This window comes from Cervus elaphus, chromosome 17 (assembly GCF_910594005.1).
Source record: "Cervus elaphus chromosome 17, mCerEla1.1, whole genome shotgun sequence".
Lineage (NCBI taxonomy): Eukaryota > Metazoa > Chordata > Mammalia > Artiodactyla > Cervidae > Cervus > Cervus elaphus.
The window spans coordinates 9,636,121-9,654,418 of NC_057831.1; the positions used below are offsets into that span (position 1 = coordinate 9,636,121).

An 18,298-nucleotide genomic window follows, 5' to 3' on the forward strand; every position below is an offset into this window, starting at 1 on the left:
GAGGATGAGAGTCACTGTGAGCCCTAGGATGGTCAGTGGACCACCGAAGGAGGCCGAGGAGACCAGGAGGGTGTAGGAGGGTCATGTCCCATTGCTTCTCCCTAATTCCAGTGCTACAGGACACTGACCATGATTCTTGAAATAGCTCTCTAGTGTTAGAGAAGGAGTAAGAGAAGTTTTAGGCATTCTGCTTTCTAGAACTGTTTCTGGGAGTGTAACACTATCAAATTCAAATTCTCATATATTGATAAACCCCTGCAAACCTTATATATAGCTGCTGACCCTAACTAACTAGAAGATGGTTATGAAAACCGTAATCACAAGAATCTCCACTAATGGACCTAAAACCAATATCCTATACGTACGGTCTGAATTTGGGCTTCCCTGATGGCTCAGTGGATCAAGAATCTGCCCGCAATGAAGGAGATGTGGGTTCAATCCCTGGGTCAGGAAGATCTCCTAGAGGAGGAAATGGCAACCCTCTCCAGTATTCTTGCCTGAAAAATCCCATGGACAGAGGAGCCTGGCGGGCAGCAGTCCAAAGGGTCGCAAAGAGTCAGATATGACTGCGCAATTGAGCGCGCATGCACAAGCAAGGCCTGAATCTAGAGCAACTGCCAATAAGTGTTCCTGGTAAATGCCACCCATGAGGCTGCTGGGAGGACTGGTGGGAGTCTATACCAGTGGGTATCTCCATTAGAAAGAGTAAATAAATACTCAAGTTTGTAATCTAATTGCTTTGAGGTCTCTGGCTCTCTTCAGAGAGTCACATTTAACAACCAGGGATTGGGATGGGATGTCTTGGCTTTCCATCAGTTCCTTATTGAATAAAGAGAAAAACTGCCCTATAATGCAATGGGACTGGAGCCTCAGAGCCTCTGGTTAGGGCACAAACATCTTGAAATGTGGTAAGTCTTTATGTTCCCAGTGGCGTTACAAGATGATATGTTATGGGAATTCAGAGGAGAATAAGACCAGTGTAGGCCGGACCTGGTGGCTAGGTTGGACTTCCCTGGTGGCTCAGACGGTAAGGCGTCTGCCTACAATGCGGGAGACCCAGGTTCAATCCCTGGGTTGGGAAGATCCTCTGGAGAAGGACATGGCAACCCACTCCAGTACCCTTGCCTGGAAAATCCCATGAAGAGAGGATCGTGGTAGACTAAAGTCCATGGGGTTGTGAAGAGTCAGACACGACTGAGCGACTTCAGTTCACTTCAGGCCAGACCTAGGTGCTGAACTGCTAGACATACACCAAAGTGCTTTATGTTATATATGATATGGGACTTGATACTGAGGAATAAATGGAATAGGAACAGGTAGAGAGTGGTCAGAAAGTCTTTCAAGGTTGAAAGGACAACAGAGGCACGGAGACGGTGATATTGCTGCAGATCTTTTTGGCTGGAGTGAGTCTGTGCTAACTACGGGAAGATAGGAGCCAGAAAGGTGGACTTAGTTTAAATTGTTTTTAGGTCCTGCAGAGCAAGTTAAGGGCTGTGGAAACAACTGGAAAGAATCAGGTTAGGAAGGTGAAGGTGAAGGCAGCATTTAGGATTAAAAGGTTGGCAGTGTCCATGGGATAGACTGTGGTAGGGGGTGGATAGAAGCTGTAAATAGATGAAATAGGAATCAGCCCTGTGGTTTATGAATAAAAGTCAAGGCAGTGAGTTAGGCTGTGAGAAAGGTAGTGAATATTAAAGTATTATGAAGGAATTATTGATGGAATGTAGAGACTGATTGGACATGGGGTGGGTAGTGCAATGTTCAAATCGCTGAGCTGAATTAGAAATAGCAGGACCAATAGCTGGAATGAAGGGAAGATAATAGGTTTCATTTGTGGTCTTATGAGTTTGATTTGTAGACACATCAACAAAACCCAGATGATCAAAATATGGGTGTGATCTAAATGTGTGTCTAAATCAGGAGACCTATGCCTAACACCACAGTGCTCTTTAGATCTTCTGATTTGGGAAAAAATTAGGATTTTTTCCTAATTACTTTGAGAGGCCTCACAAAGTATTAAGTAACAATATATCTTGACAATATATATTTGTCACCAGTGTAAAAACACAAAACCAAGTAGAGACACTTTGGAGAGAATTTGACAACAGATATAAATGACTTAACATCATCTCTCATTTGTATTCTCTATTATGACTCGTTAATGATTATGCAGGACATGTGGCTTCTTGCAAATACCTGAGTTTTTTTTTTTTTTTTTCTTTTAGTCTGACATTGATAAAGAGGACAGTTTGGCTTGTAAAAGAGTGGCATGGTTAATAAACAGAGAGATGGTGTTAGTTTTACATGCTAAGCAACTGAAGAAATGAAGGCTTCTATAAATTATCTGCAAGTTAGATGTAATGTCTCCTTAGTGGTTTAACATCAGTGCCTGATTAATAGCAGTAGTTTCAGTAAAGAAACACTTTAAAGTTCTGTTTGAAGAACTGAAAAAACAGTGACTATAACTAAAACATCCTTTGCTTGGATGTGGAAACTATGCTTCCTGCTGCACGGAGCTTCCCCTCTGTTAAGCTTTTACTCTTTTGTTCTTCTCTTGCGTTCTTTCTGGCAGAACGTGGTGTGCCGGACCCATACTGGGGATGCTCACCATGATGTTTTTGTGGATGAAGCCCCTCCGGTATCTAGCTGGTTTCAGGTGTGGATATTCTTCAGTGCTGGTGATTCTAATATTCCAAACCTTCTTCCAGGCTTCATATAGCTGAACATGTACAGGGTAGACGCCTGAATGGTGAGGGGCCACTGCATAGCCCATGTCAGTAGGAATGCCATGCTCCTAAGATCAAGCAAATGTTAGTTAGAATGTGGGAAGATTTATTGGCATCCTATTTTTACCCCAGGATTTTCACATATGCTACAAATACATTTGCTTCAGTCCATCATTACTTAATTTTATGGTAAAGTTAGAGTGATGAATATGAAGACCGCTAGACTTCATGAAGCCCGATAGCCATTCCACCAGTCTCGATGATGATGCATTTGTATTAAGAGCTGGTGAGACAGGGCAGGCGATTTTAACAAATAATGTGAAAGAGCCTGCGTTCAGTGTATCCTGTCACAGGCACATCCTTTTCTCTCCTCACCATCTCAGTAAGTTAAATGACAAACACTTACTGTAAAGAACACTCAGTACTTCCCACAAAATAAAACCGACACTTGCTAGAGGGACAGAACACATTCTGCACTCATTAGACTTGCTAACAGGATTTTACTTTGCCTGTATCCCAGTTTCTACCAGGTTTGCCACATTTCTGCTGGTCTCTCAAGGAGAGGGCCAGTAACAGTGTTCCCTGCCTTGGTAGAAGCACACAATTTTGACTAGGAAATGCGGTAAAAATTTTATAGACCAATTTTCTTTGAAGCCAAAGCTTGGTTACAGTGAAAGTAGGAAGTTCTGAAAGAACCTAACAATCTGGAAATTCAGTTGATCTGAAATACAGCTTTAGTATATAAAATGAATCCAGCTTAAAAATTTTCTAAATTAAACACACACACTCCCTCTCTGTACCCCTTCTCTCCCAGCTCCTCCTTCTTCTATTCATTTGGTCCTGACCACCTCTCGAAATTCCAAACATAAATCTATGCGACAACTGGGCTATTTTGGAGGGGGCTTGGGACAACTCTGTATAATTGTAATTATTCTTCTTCATTTCAGATGGCCCACTAATCCTAATAAATGTCCTTTGCATATAAGATGAAATGCCTTTCATTAAAAGAACACTTGTAGCTTCAGTGGCAGATATGTATTTTTTTTCTCCTAAATGATATTTTATTTTTCTACTTGTATTTTTCCAAAAGTTCCACCCAAATAGACTTCCGTTGAATTAGTTGTGGTTTTTCTTCATGCCAAAGCACAATTTCACGCACAGAGAACCATGGTATCAGGAATTATAGAAATATGCTACAAACGGATATGGATAAAATGGAAAAGGCATGGCAAGCTTTGCTTTCAACCTAAATAATAATAGGAGGTGAAGGAAGTGTCTGAGCACCTAAGCACAGAAGGCTCATGGGCTGCCAGTGGTGTGTTATCCCTTAAGTATCTATCAGACTCCTTCAGTACGGCAGGAAAGGCTCTCAAAATTTGGTCCCAACCTACCTAACGTAGATTATGTCCTATTTGCATTCATCTCCCCACCCCAATTTCTGATGATTCCCTTTACATCTTTGCTGTACATTGTACATATTATCTACCTAACTGGAATGCCCCTTTTCTCTTAACCTGTAAGTCTTCATCATTCAGAACTCAGCTCAGTCAGCTGTAGCTGAGGATGCTGGAAAGGGAGCTGCCACACTGTTGCTGCGAGGAAGAGAATGGGTGGGTTGAGAGGTGGAGTGGATTATACTTGTGTTTCCGAAGGGTGGGAGGAAATCACCATGTTCTTCACTTTATTTGCATCTTTTCTAGAAATTACCATAACTAGGCAATTATTTGGGCTTCCCAGGTGATGCTAGTGGTAAAGAACCTGCCTGCCGATGCAGGAGACATAAGAGACATGGGTTCGATCCCTGGGTTGGGAAGATCCCCTGGAGAAGGAAATGGCAACCCCCTCCAGTATTCTTGCCTAGAGAATCCCACGGACAGAGGAGCCTGGCAGGGGTCACATGCCTGCCATGGGGTCACAAAGGGTCAGACACAACTGAGCCTTATTATTATGTCGTTTAGAATTAGAAGCAGCAATTGAAGAAATAGTGAATAGTTATTTCCCAAAACTGATGGGATACATTAAGAAATCTGTTAAACTTCAAAGCAAGATAAGTTTTAAAAAAATCAACATTTACAGAGCAAAGCTGTAAAAACTAAAAGCAACGAAAAAGTCTTAAAAATAGCAAAACCAAACAAATACTTTTAAAGGGGGAAAATGTGATTGACAACTGACCACTTGATAGAAACCCTATAAATGTGAAGAACATGAAATAAAATATTTTTTAATAAAAAAAATTGAATTTCACTACAAAGTGAATTGAAATATCATTTCTTTTTTCCCCCTTGGTTTTTAAAAACTCAAACTAAGGCATTTTTTTTCAACTAAAAATTACCAACATATACTTTGTGTTAGAAAAAGTCAGTGAAATATTTATCTAAAGTGGTTTAAGAACAGGGGTGTAGTGATAATGAACCAGTGGAAAGCAAGTGAATTTCAACCATAGAAATTTAAAGGAAAATGGTGAACAAGTACAGGTTAACAGCTTTAAAAAGGGTATACAAGGAAGCAAAGATGAAATTCACAATGACAGGAGCGACATTATAAAACTCAGGTATCTCCAAGTGTGTGAGAAATTATGCTGACAGAAAGCTCAAGGTAGTTTTTAAATACCTGTAAGTGGTCACCTATCTCTTCAGAACACCGTGTAAGAAAAGGACCGTCCAATACAGCAGAGACATTCCCCTTATTTTGGAATATTTCCCAGACAAGAACATTGGAGTGGGCTGCCATTTCCTTCTCCAGGGGATCTTCCACTTAGGGATCGAACTGCATCTCCTGCATTGGCAGGCGAATTCTTTACCACTGCACCACCTGGAAAGCCAGGAATATTCCCAAATATTTGCAAACCAACATGTACACAATTCCTGTTTTTAGTTTTAGCTCTTAACTCTAAAGAACTACTGAGGTTCTTTAATCTCATCTTTGATTCGTATGCTGATACAATCTGAGGCACACTGGTAGCTAACTCCACTTCTGGAGGCAAACAGACCTGGCCATTTCACTCTTGCATTTACCACCTATGTGGGCTTTGGAGAATGACTTATGACCTCTAAACCTCATAAGGGGTTTGGAGGAAATTCGATAATATAATACATAGAAAGCACTGAGTGCAGTTCCTGAAACATGATACACATTCAATGAATGTCATTTAGTATTGTTGTCATTGTTGGCCTGCCTCCATTTTTAAATAAGCTATCATCCTACTTAACTCAATGATATTAGATTACACTGGATAGTACCACATTCCTCTTGATGATGTATCTTTTTGAAGCTGAGTTTGGGGCCATGGCTGTGATAAAAAGCTAGTGGTGTGTGTGTGCTCAGTCATATAGGACTCTTTGTGACCCCATGGACTGTAGCCCACCAGGCTGCTCTCTCCATGGGACTTCCCAATCAAGAATACTAGAATGGGTTGCCATTTCCTCCTCCAGGGGATCTTCCTGACCCCGGGATCAAATCTGTGTCTCAGGTATAATGTGGAATTATGAAAATACTGGGCCACCCTTTCTCTGTCAATAAAAGACAGGCCCTTTTTTCTGCTTTCACTGTGGACTTGGGGATTGTCCCTCATGAAGCTTTGTACCTTCTGTCCCACTCACTGTCCCCTCCTGGGCCTGCTTTCCTCCTGATCTGTCTACCCTCAACCAAGGCCACGTGGCTCCCGCCTGTGACTCACTGAGCATGAGTCAGTAGGTGGTCTCTCTTAAAAGAGATGAAGGCAATGTAAATTGGCCCCCAAATTTGCATTCAATACCAGGAAGAACACCTGAAATATTATTGCACAGAAAAGTTTGGGCTAAGATTGCAGGTTGTATGTTCTGGAAGGCAGTCTATTATGTTTCAGATTTATTCCTTATGCTAAACTCCTGCTCTTCTCTTCCAGATCTTTTTTTTCCTCTTCCAGATCTTTTAATTTGAAATTGAGTACACTATTATTTTGGAATCTAGGTCAAAAAGTCTAAGAGAGTAGACATTTTAGATTAAAAAGTTAATTCCCCTTATTCTTTTCATTAATCCTTGATTGAAAGTAGCATCTTAGATCTAGCATCTATAATCAGAATTTCCTTAGTAGAGGACATGGACCAAAAAGATTGGGGATTATGTCTATGTTACTATAAAATGTATGTTAAATACTTAGAACACAAGTGGGATTAATTAGTCTCACAACTGAACTCTGAAACTCCGCCTCTCAAGCTCTACCAAACAGGCTCTTTCCCCAGGGTTCCTCCATGCGACTAAATAACATGATTAGTTATCAACCAACGAGTTTCTGTGTCAGAAAGACAGAGGCTATTCTTGACACGTTTCTTCATTCCCTTCTTAATCTAGGTCATTATCATGTTCTATCAGTATGTCTCTACTGTAAATCTGAAACCTATTCACTTTTCTCCAGTTCTAAAATCAGCATCATCGTCACTCCCCTAATCCAGTCTGCATGTTATTCCATGGCCTCCTAATCATTGGACCCATTTCTGCTCTGTGTGCTTCCAATCCATCCTCTACATAGCAGCCAGAGTCGCACTTTAACACCCAAATATGACCCAGTGACGTACTCAAAATCTTTCCACGGTTTCCCCTGGCACTTAAGATAAAATACAAAATTCTTAGAATGGTCGTGAATCTTGCACGGTGTGACTTTTGCTTCTCTCTCTTGCCTCGTTTTGTACCACCCTCCACATTTTACTGTATTTTAATCACGTTAATTTTTTCTTGAAAGTCACCAAGCAGTTTCCACCCTCAGCATCCTCCCACCTGTGGTCTTCCCAGACTAGAATTTCCCTAGTCCAACTCTTCACTTGGATAAATTTGAGATCCCTCTTAGTTACTTTATCTGTGATATCTTCAGAGAAGCCTCCACCGACAAGTCCCAATCTAAATTAAGTCCACATTACGACGTCTCTTAGTAGTGCTCATCTTTTTTCCATGGTACACAGCACAGTTTGTAAGTGAACATTCACTCATGTAATTATTTCTCTGCCCTTAATAAGTCCGTTACAGTTTTCCCTGCATGTATTTGTTTCGGTCCCGCGTGGTGTTTGCTGCTGCGCTCAGGCTCCCTCTCGTTGCGGAGCACGGACTGTAGGCGCCAGGGCCTCAGCAGCTGCAGCACGTGGCTCTGCACTGTGGCCTGTGGGCTCAGCTGTTCCGCAGCATGTGGGATCTCCCCGGACCAGGGATCAAACCCAGGGCCCCTGCACTGGCAGGCGGATTCTTAACCACTGGAACACAAGGCAAGTCCCATATAATTGTTTCTTAATGTCTCTCTTCCTCATTAAACAATAAGCTCCATGAATTCTGGGTTCTGTTTTATCCACTGCTATCAGCCCAGAGTCTTGCCAACAGCAAGCACTCCAATAACATTAATGAACAAGTGTGTGAACTGATTCTGACTACCTCCCTCCCATTCTAATTTTTACTCTCTCAATTATCTCAAACTGTCAGTTCTCTGCAGAATGGACATATGGTAACTCACAGAGAAATTTAACACCTATAAAATTAACACCCATAAAAGTAATACTTCAAAACACTTTTGAGACTACAGTTAAAGATTATTATTCAAGTAATAAACAGACATTTATTATTATGAATTTATATTTTTAAATTTTATTTTAGTTTTTTCATTTATTTATATTAGTTGGAGGCTAATTACTTTACAATATTGTAGTGGTTTTTGCCATACATTGATATGAATCAGCCATGGATTTACATGTGTTCCCCATCCTGAACCCCCCTTGAATTTATATTTAAACTACACTGTATAGAATTAAAAATTGCAAGATTTTCCTAAATTGTATATTCAGATGTTTCCACATGGAAATATGAAGATAACACAATTTTATTAAGCAAAAAGTGATGTGGTATTCCTCAGAAAAACTTTCTCAAAACCAAAAGAATAAAAGGAATAAATTGGCATTCATGTATTTGAGAAACACAGTAACTTCATTCCTAAAGAAATAATTGTTTATTACTATTCTTGATAATTGATGCTTTTGAACAGTGGTGTTGGACTTTTGAGAGTCCCTTGGACTGCAAGGAGATCCAACCAGTCAATCCTAAAGGAAATCAACCCTGAATATTCACTGGAAGGACTGATGCTGAAGCTGAAGCTCCAATACTTTGGCCACCTGATGCAAAGAGCCAACTCATTAGAAAAGACCCTGATGATGGGAAAGATTGAAGGTGGGAAGAGAAGGGGACGACAGAGCACAAGATGGTTGGATGGCATCTTGAACTCAATGGACATGAGTTTGAGCAAGCTCTGGGAGATGGTGAAGGACAGGAAAGCCTGGCGTGCTGCAGTCCATGGGGTCACAAAGAGTCAGACACAACTGAGCGACTGAAGAACAACAACAAATCCTTGGTGATATTTCTTATTTAAATTCTTGCTAGTAATCAAGAATGGTACTTTACTTTTTAAAAATTGTAGTTGATTTACAATGTGTTGTGCTAGTCTCTGCTGTACCAGCAGAGAGACTCAGTTTTATACATATATACATTCTTTTTTAAAATGTTCTTTTCTATTATGGTTTATCCCAGGAGACTGGATTTAGTTTCCTGTGCCATCTGGTATTCTTGCCTGGAGAATCCCAGGGTCGGGGGAGCCTGGTGGGCTGCCGTCTATGGGGTCACAGAGTCAGACATGACTGCAGCGACTTGGCAGCAGCAGCAGCTGTACAGTAGGACTTAGCTGTTTATCCATATTCTAAATAACAGTTGGCATCTGCAAGCCCCAAATTCCCAGTCCATTCTTCATTCTCCCTCCCTGTCCCTTGGCAGCCACAAATCCGATCTCTGTGTCTGTGAGGCTGCTTTCTGTTTTGTAGATAGGTTCATCTGTGCCATATTTTAAACTACATATAAGTGATATCACCTAGTATTTGTCTTTCTCTTTCCGACTTACTTCACTTGGTATAATGATGCTGAGTTGTGTCTGTGTTGCTGCAAATGGCATTATTTTGTTTGTTTTTTTTTTAACAGCTGAGTAATATTCCATGGTATGTATGTACCACATCTTCTCTATCCATTCATCTGTCAGTGCTCATTCAGGTTGTGTCTATGACTTGGCCACTGTGAATAGTGCTGTTATGAACATAGGGGTACAAGTATCTTTTTGAATTATAGTTTTGTCCAGGTGTATACCCAAGAATGGTACTTTACTTTTAATATTTTCCTCTATTTCAGTCTTTCTAAAGAGAATATTTTAAATTTCCACTAATGACCTGAAAATGTGTTGCCCATTTCCATATTTTTCAGATTAGCAAGTACACAAACTAATGTAATAAAAAATGTACAATGATAGGAAATCAAACAGACACTCTGAAACAAAACAAAAACAAACATTCTACATTCTAAAGTTGGAAGAAAATCTAAAACTTCTTTACAAACTTCATTACAAAGTAATTTCAAAATACTTCTAAATGCTTTTCTGAAGTTAATTTGGGTTAGAATGTCCCATTTCTTCAGTATATAGAAGTTCATGCTTTGTTTAACTATCTTCTAGTATTGAGAATTTACATTTACAGATAAAATGGGCTTCCAATAAAGTGTACCTATGTTTATATTTGGTAGTATATTTTGGAGTTGTTTCTAGAAGAAAATGGTTTGCTTCGGTTTTTAAACTGGCTTCTTTAAAAGCTGTGGCTGTATGAGCTATTATTTCACACAGAAAATAATGCATTTTTTTCAGATAATAGGAGCTTGTTTGAGAAGTGGAATTAAAACCTTTTTTTTTTTGCAAATCAAAACCACAATGAGGTACCATTACACGCCAGTCAGGATGGCTGCTATCCAAAAGTCTACAAGCAATAAATGCTGGAGAGGGTGTGGAGAAAAGGGAACCCTCTTACACTGTTGGTGGGAATGCAAGCTAGTACAGCCGCTATGGAAAACAGTGTGGAGATTCCTTAAAAAACTGGAAATAGAACTGCCATATGACCCAGCAATCCCACTTCTGGGCATACACACTGAGGAAACCAGATCTGAAAGAGACACGTGCACCCCAATGTTCATCGCAGCACTGTTTATAATAGCCAGGACATGGAAGCAACCTAGATGCCCATCAGCAGATGAATGGATAAGGAAGCTGTGGTACATATACACCATGGAATATTACTCAGCCGTTAAAAAGAATTCATTTGAACCAGTCCTAATGAGATGGATGAAACTGGAGCCCCTTATACAGAGTGAAGTAAGCCAGAAAGATAAAGAACATTACAGCATACTAACACATATATATGGAATTTAGAAAGATGGTAACGATAACCCTATATGCAAAACAGAAAAAGAGACACAGAAGTACAAAACAGACTTTTGAACTCTGTGGGAGACTGTGAGGGTGGGATATTTGAAAAGAACAGCATATATACTATTTATGGTGAAACAGATCACCAGCCCAGGTGGGATGCATGAGACAAGTGCTCGGGCCTGGTGCACTGGGAAGACCCAGAGGAATCGGGTGGAGAGGGAGGTGGGAGTGGGGATCGGGATGGGGAATACGTGTAAATCTATGGCTGATTCATATCAATGTATGACAAAACCCATTGAAATGTTGTGAAGTAATTAGCCTCCAACTAAAAAAAAAAAAAAAAGACATATGCATATACATACACATATGCATGTATATACACATATACACACAGTATGTGAAGAAAACAAATTCATAAACTATTCCCTTGAGTTTGAGAAGCATTTTAAAGCTTCTAAAGAGTGTTTTCCTAAGGTAATACTAATGATCAACACATGACTTTTTAGCTTATGAGAACCTGTGGGGCCTTGGCACTGGGACTGGTCCTATAGCAGTTGCTGTAACTCGGGGAGGGAAGTAAGAAATGGAATTGATGGTGGCCCAATATATGTAAAGTTACTATTTAAAGGAATCTTATTTCCTTCTTCATCTAGAACCAAACTAGGCAAGTCAGGATTTATCTTTAGGTTAGGGAATTAGATTTGGTACTGAATGCTAAGAGTGTAAATATTAGAACACATTCCTGTGATTAAATGATGGTATTTCTGGCATGCTATGTAATGAAAGATCTTGAAAGAAATAACTCCTTTAGTAAAGGAAGCTGAGTTTTCATTTTTTTCAGTTGTGAATTAAAAGGGTTGTGCAAGTAATCACTAAGATTCAGATTTAAAATTCTGTGTTTCTTTGACATAATCCTTGTGGTGTTTAGAAATAGTCTCATATTTGTATGCTAAATATAAATTCACTATTTTAAATCCATGATCTAATCTTAAACTAACATGTATAATTTTCTTCTTACATATTTAAGGAAGTGATAACACCCTAAAATGTGATAGGCATATTTACATAAATCTGGTTAGTATTTATAGATTTGGCTACTAGGCTTCTTTCTAGTTTTTCAGTGTGCTCTTTAATTCATAATATAAATTCTGTTTGCTGGCTGGTATGTGAAAAATCTTCAGTGATGATCGTGATGTTTTTTAGATTTGGTTTATGAGTTTAAAATCATCCTCTGTTGGCAGCTGTTGTGTAATTAAAAAACTGGCTGGTCTTCATCATCCCTGGTTGCTGGGAGGTAAGCCCTAAATCCTTGGAATTTTCTAAGTGACAGGAATGTCCTTTAGTCATGGTGGATCCCTGAGACCGAAGATCTGAATTTATGTTAACAAAATGACTCAGTTCAGAATTTAGCCAGGACTGAAAGACCAAACATCTGATTAGAGATTTGGGGCACTGAGCCAGCCTATATCAACCTGATCTCTAGGCAGGGCAGGAGACTTTGATACTGAGTTCAACCATGTGGCCAGTGACTCAATCAATCATATCTATGAAATGAATAGATATGATCGTGTGTATGTTAGTCGCTCAGTCATGTCCGACTTTTTGCGGCCCCATGGACTGCAGCCCACCAGGCTCCTCTGTCCATGGGCTTCTCCAGGCAAGAATACTGGAGTGGGTGGTCATTTCCTTCTCCACAGGATCTTCCCAACCCAGGGATCAAACCTGGGTCTCCCGCATTGCAAGTGGATTCTTTACCATCTGAGCCACCAAGGAAGCCCCTATGAAATGAAACTCCACCAAAGACATGGAACACCAAGGCTGAGGCAAACTGCTCCAGTTAGTGATATTCCTGTGGGTCCAGAAACCCCAGCAAGGTGATGGTCTTTGTCTCACAGTTTGGAGTTTGGAAAAACATGACTATAGTAACAAGGGCTTCCCGGGGGTTCAGTGGTACACAATCCGCCTGTGATATAGGAGACATGGGTTTGATCCTTGAGTTGGGAAGATCACCCTGGAGTCGGACATGACTGAAGCGACTTAGCAGCAGCAGAGCAGGTTATACAACTTCACCGAACCTCAATTTCTTTATTTGCCAAGTAGGGGTAATAAATTATCTTACTCTAGTGTAGAAAATAAAACATACAAGCAACGTTAGAGGTCAACTGCCATTTGATTTCCTTTCATCTTATTAACATTATTCTCTTTCTTATTGAAACAACAACAAATAAAACAAAGAAACAAAGGTAAACTAAGAATCCTTCCACCCGTACTTCCAGTTCCCCCCCAAGACTGAGGATTCTTACTTGAGAGAAAACATCCCTTAAAAGAAGATATGGGGGCTGAAAATACACTATTATTATCAGTCTTACCTAAAAAAAAGTTTTATCAAACAGTATACATTTCTTCTGGAAAAAGTAATTGATATTGTATGTAAAGTAGGAGATTAAAATATCCTTGGTGAACAATAAATTTAACAAGGCCATAATAATGACATCAGCAAAAGCCCTTTCTTGACATCAGATATTCCTCTTCAAGTATCCTAAAAGAATAGCTGAATTATTTGAAGAACTTTAATGAAATTTAGTAAGCCTAATGCTTTAAGAAATTCCAGAAACACATATAAAAATATCAAATCACTATGTTGTGTAACAGGAACTAACATGGTATTGTAGGTCAGTTATACACTGCAGGCATAAAATGAAAAGACGCTTGCTCTTTGGAACAAAAGCTATGACCAACCTAGAGAGCATATTAAAAAGCAGAGACATTACTTTGCCAACAAAGGTCCATCTAGTCAAGGCTATGGTTTTTCCAGTAGTCATGTATGGATGTGAGAGTTGGACTATAAAGAAAGCTGAGCGCTGAAGAATCGATGCTTTTGAACTGTGTTGTTGGAGAAGACTCTTGAGAGTCTCTTGGACAGCAAGGAGCTTAAACCAGTCAATCCTAAAGGAAATCAGTCCTTAATATTCATTGGAAGGACTGATGCTGAAGCTGAAACTCCAATACTTTGGCCACCTGATGCAAAGAACTGACTCATTGGAAAAGACCCAGATGCTGGGAATGATTGAAGGCGGGAGGAGAAGGGGACGACAGAGGATGAGATGGTTGGATGGCATCACTGACTTGATGGACATGAGTTTGAGTAAGCTCTGGGAGTTGGTGATGGACAGGGAGGCCTGGTGTGCTGCGATTCATGGGGTCACAAAGAGTCAGACACGACTGAGCGACTGAACTGAACTGAATTGAACGATACTTCAAAAAACAAACTCATAGAAAAAGAGATCAGATTTGTACTTATCAGATGTGGGGGGTGGGGGAGTGGGAATTGGATGAAGTCAGTCAAAAGGTACAAACTTTCAGTTATAAATAAGTACCAGGGACATAATATATGACATGATAAACATAAAAGTTGTTAAGACAATAAATCCTAGGAGTTCTAATCATAAGGAAATATCTTTTCTATCAATATTTCTTTGATTTTATATCTATATGAGATGAGGGATGTTCCCTAAGCTTACTGTGGGAATCATTTCGTGATGTATATAAATCAAATCATGCTGCACTCCTTAAACTTAAACAATATTGAATGTGTATCAGTTGTATCTCAATAAAACTGGAAGAAAAAAAAAGAAATCACAGAAGCAAAAGTTAAGCTAGTAATTTAGTACCAATAAAGAAAGAAGGTATACATACTTAGATTCATTTTCATTGTAACCTCTAAGAAAGAATTATTTTGGGGAGTGATTGATTTTCTTCTAGTCTCCCCTAATAATTGTGTAATTTATTTCAAGTAAGTTTCCATTTAACAGAGCATACTGTTTTCCTCTCTCAGAGTTCCCTTCAGAATTTCTGAAGTGTCATCATATCTTTGTGGAGTGACTCACAAGTAAATATACCACTAAAGGGTACAGTTTTGTAAGAATACTCAACAGAATGATGTAAACACTTGTACTTTACACAGGCCAGGTTAATTTTTTTTTTTTGAATTGCTAAGATTTCTTCAAGTAAACACATGAAGGGGTTTATAGAAATATAAGAAAAAAAGAATATATGAGGCTTTGCTTTTTTATGTTGTAGCAAAATAACTGAAAATAAAATTATCTAGAGACACAGTGAAGGAATTGGAGGGTTTAGTTTAATCCAGCTTTCTCAGAGTTTGAAGTTATGAGTTTACTATGGACCTTCGGGGTCCTTGAGAAGTAATAATGCTATAAACAATTCAGAGACAGGCTTAAATTCCCCAAGTATTTGCAAACACATTTAATCTTTTTGAAAATACATAAAGTTGAATAGACTAGGAATCTTTAAGACTTCATGGTATTAACTTTAACTGAAGTAATAATACTGACAGAGTAGAACAGTTGATACTGATCTTTTTTATACCTACTGCATACTGTCTGGTATTTATAATAAACATCAGGACAGTTAATACTTGTGTGATGGCTACACAAACACGAGAAATTGCATAAATCATATAAACAGCACTTAAAAGAAAAACATTGTAAAAATCCAGATTTTAATATACTGAATTTGTTTAAATTAAATATAACTCTTCAGAGAAATAGTAACATTCCAGTCATGAGGTTTTTGTAATAGCAATCAATAACAATATCAATGGCAGGGGCAACTTTCAGTTACACAAACCATGCTGCTTATGTGGGCTTTGGATCTTGATCCGGCTGAGATCAAATCCTTTCCCCAGTTTTCACTGGCTGTGTGATTTTAAGAAAATTACATAAGCTCTCTGAGCCTCACTTTTTGCATTTTAAATATGGGAATAACTAGGTTCACAGGTGTCTGCCTGGATGAATGGAGGATACGTGGAAAGCACTGAGTTCAGTGTCTGGTAGCTATCTGGAGCTCAAAATGTTCTCTTCTTACATTTCCTCTGGAGAGTCAAGAACCTTTCTCACTGAAATGCAAGGTTCTGTTTCATGCAGGGAAAACAGAACAATAGAATTTCAAGTTGCACAGCTTTCCCTATCTGAGCATAAATTAAAGAAAAAGAATGGGGAATTGGGGAGACTAGTTTAGATGCTGCTGCAGGGATCCAGGCGAGGGATAAGACATTTGGAAGTGGAGTGGAGATGGGAAGTTTTGAGATGGAGCAGGAATAGTACAAAAGAAAACTCATAGAAACTACTGAATAACTGGGAACTTGAAGGGGGAAGTACAAAAAGGTGAAAATAGACACAAAGTTAGCAGTTATATAGATTTTACTTTCATTGATGGATTGATCATATTCAGGGTTAACACTCAAAATATTTACCAGTCAACATGCCATCCACTGATTGGTCAGACCTGCTGCCAGCTGCAGAACTGAAGCTGGATGTTGGAGACTGTGAACCAGGCCCTCTTGGTTGCTGAGTAGCTGGGAGGCTTGGAACATGCCTGGGGAGGGTCTAAGGTGGTCCTGGGGGTATTGACATTTTCAATATTGTAATAACTGACATGGCCATACCAGTACTTTCAATGTGAATATTAACCCTGATAATATATCCCTTGCTCTCCTCTTCTTTGTCTTGCCCTCTCCAAGTTCTTTCAGCCATTCTTTTCGTGAAATAAATTATTTATTTCACCATCTTGGTCATCCTGCATTGAATAATGGCTATTGGCTTTCTTAAACTGTGCTGCTTCCTTTGGTCCAGAAGCAATCTACCAGCTCAGAGTTGACTTTGTGAATTCTGATTTAAACTCTGTTTCTATTAGGATAATCAGAATTACACTTTGTTTTCAATATCAATAAAATGACAACCTAATGTCCTTTTTTTATAAAGTGCTTCACTGAAGTGAAAATGATAAAATTCATTCATTCTCTAGCTGGCAAGCAAACTAATTAAAAGATTATTATATATTCCTTAAGCGGGCAAGTCTTTCAATATATTTTAAATTACATTTTGATACTGTAATCTTTATTTCCACATTAGAAAAGTTAATGTGCTCACTAGCCTAAGAAGTTGCATAATTGACACTAGACATTTCAGATAACATAAATTAGCAGGTTCTGCTGAACTTGGAAAATGAGGGGGGGGGGGGAAGGACACTATGTGAAAGAATAATAATAATGCAATCAAAATGTACAATCCTGGCCAAGATTTTGTTTTCAGGATCCAGAACATTGTTTTACAACTACAAATTTTAAAAGTATTGTCTATAACAGTGTTAGGTATCACTGATATTGGTAACGAGTTCTACAATAAAAATTTCTACTGACTATTTTATCTCTAAAAACTAAACTACCATAATTCACTAAAATTTAAATCCAAGTTTCCAGTTGAGAGTATATATACTGATGATTCTTTTGATGTTTAAATGCAGTAAGTTATTTTATTATTCTAATGGAATTTTATCCAATTTAAAAAGCTGTATATTTCCACTGTGTTATAGGTCAATAATTAATGTTACAATTTTTGCCTCAGAAATGGTACCTTTCAAAAAAATCCCCTGTTGAAATTTCATCTTAGTACCTGAATTATCCCATATTTGATAACTAAAAATATTTTCTAATCAATCTCTAAAGCTGTATTTCCTGATGGCTGTAATCATCAAATACAAGTTTGCTTAGAGGATTTGGTTGACCTTCCATAGTAAGCAATTAGACAGAGCTTTCAAAGCTAAATTAAAATGGACATCAAATTCCCTTGTGAGAAAGAAGTGTCTATATTGTGCAGAAGGATTAATAGATAAGATGTGTTTGCTAAAACTCAGTGAAAATAGCGAGTCTTTGGCTATAGATGGTGACAGAGAGGATCCAATCAAAGAGTCTTACATCATAGTCTCAGATTCTCTTAGTTGGGAAAGAATTTAAATGTCCTGTAACTAACTCCTGTGAATATTAAATTTTATCCATGATGTCTAGTCTTGTTTGAACACCCAGTTGCTTCTTTGTATGTGCTTTCAGTTCCTTCACTGTGAAACACTCATGCTCCTTTTTAAATTTAGAGCTTCCAAGCTGGTGGAAAAAAGCAGAATGTGACCCAATTTACAAATGCAATATTAGCACAATGCTGCTTATTCCATCTAGTGAGTGGAGAATCAAGGCAGAATTTCCTCTGGAACAGTTTCTCTGAATTAAAGTAGACTCTGTATCTGGCAGCGGTGGGGACACAGACATAGAGCGCAGACTTACGGACATGGCTGGGGGGAGGAAGGAGAGGCTGGGGTGTATGCAGAGAGTAACATGGAAATATATTACCATGTGTAAAACAGACAGCTAATGGGAATTTGCCGGAGGACTCAGGGAACTCAAACTGGGGCTTGGTATCAACCTAGAGGGGTAGGATAGGAGGAAGGTGGAAGGGATGTTGAAGTGGGAAGGGACATG

At 38.9% G+C, this 18,298-nt stretch overlaps 1 protein-coding gene across 4 annotated transcripts in view; it reads right to left on the reverse strand.

Moving 5' to 3' along the window:
* Nucleotides 1–18,298, reverse strand: part of LOC122673501 (bifunctional heparan sulfate N-deacetylase/N-sulfotransferase 3) — a 180,147-nt gene that overhangs the window by 76,567 nt on the left and 85,282 nt on the right. For all 4 annotated transcript variants that reach the window (XM_043871348.1, XM_043871349.1, XM_043871350.1 and 1 more), the window contains exon 5: nucleotides 2,609–2,794. In XM_043871348.1, coding sequence (XP_043727283.1) covers nucleotides 2,609–2,794 — 186 coding nt within the window. The remainder of the gene's footprint in view (nucleotides 1–2,608; nucleotides 2,795–18,298) is intronic.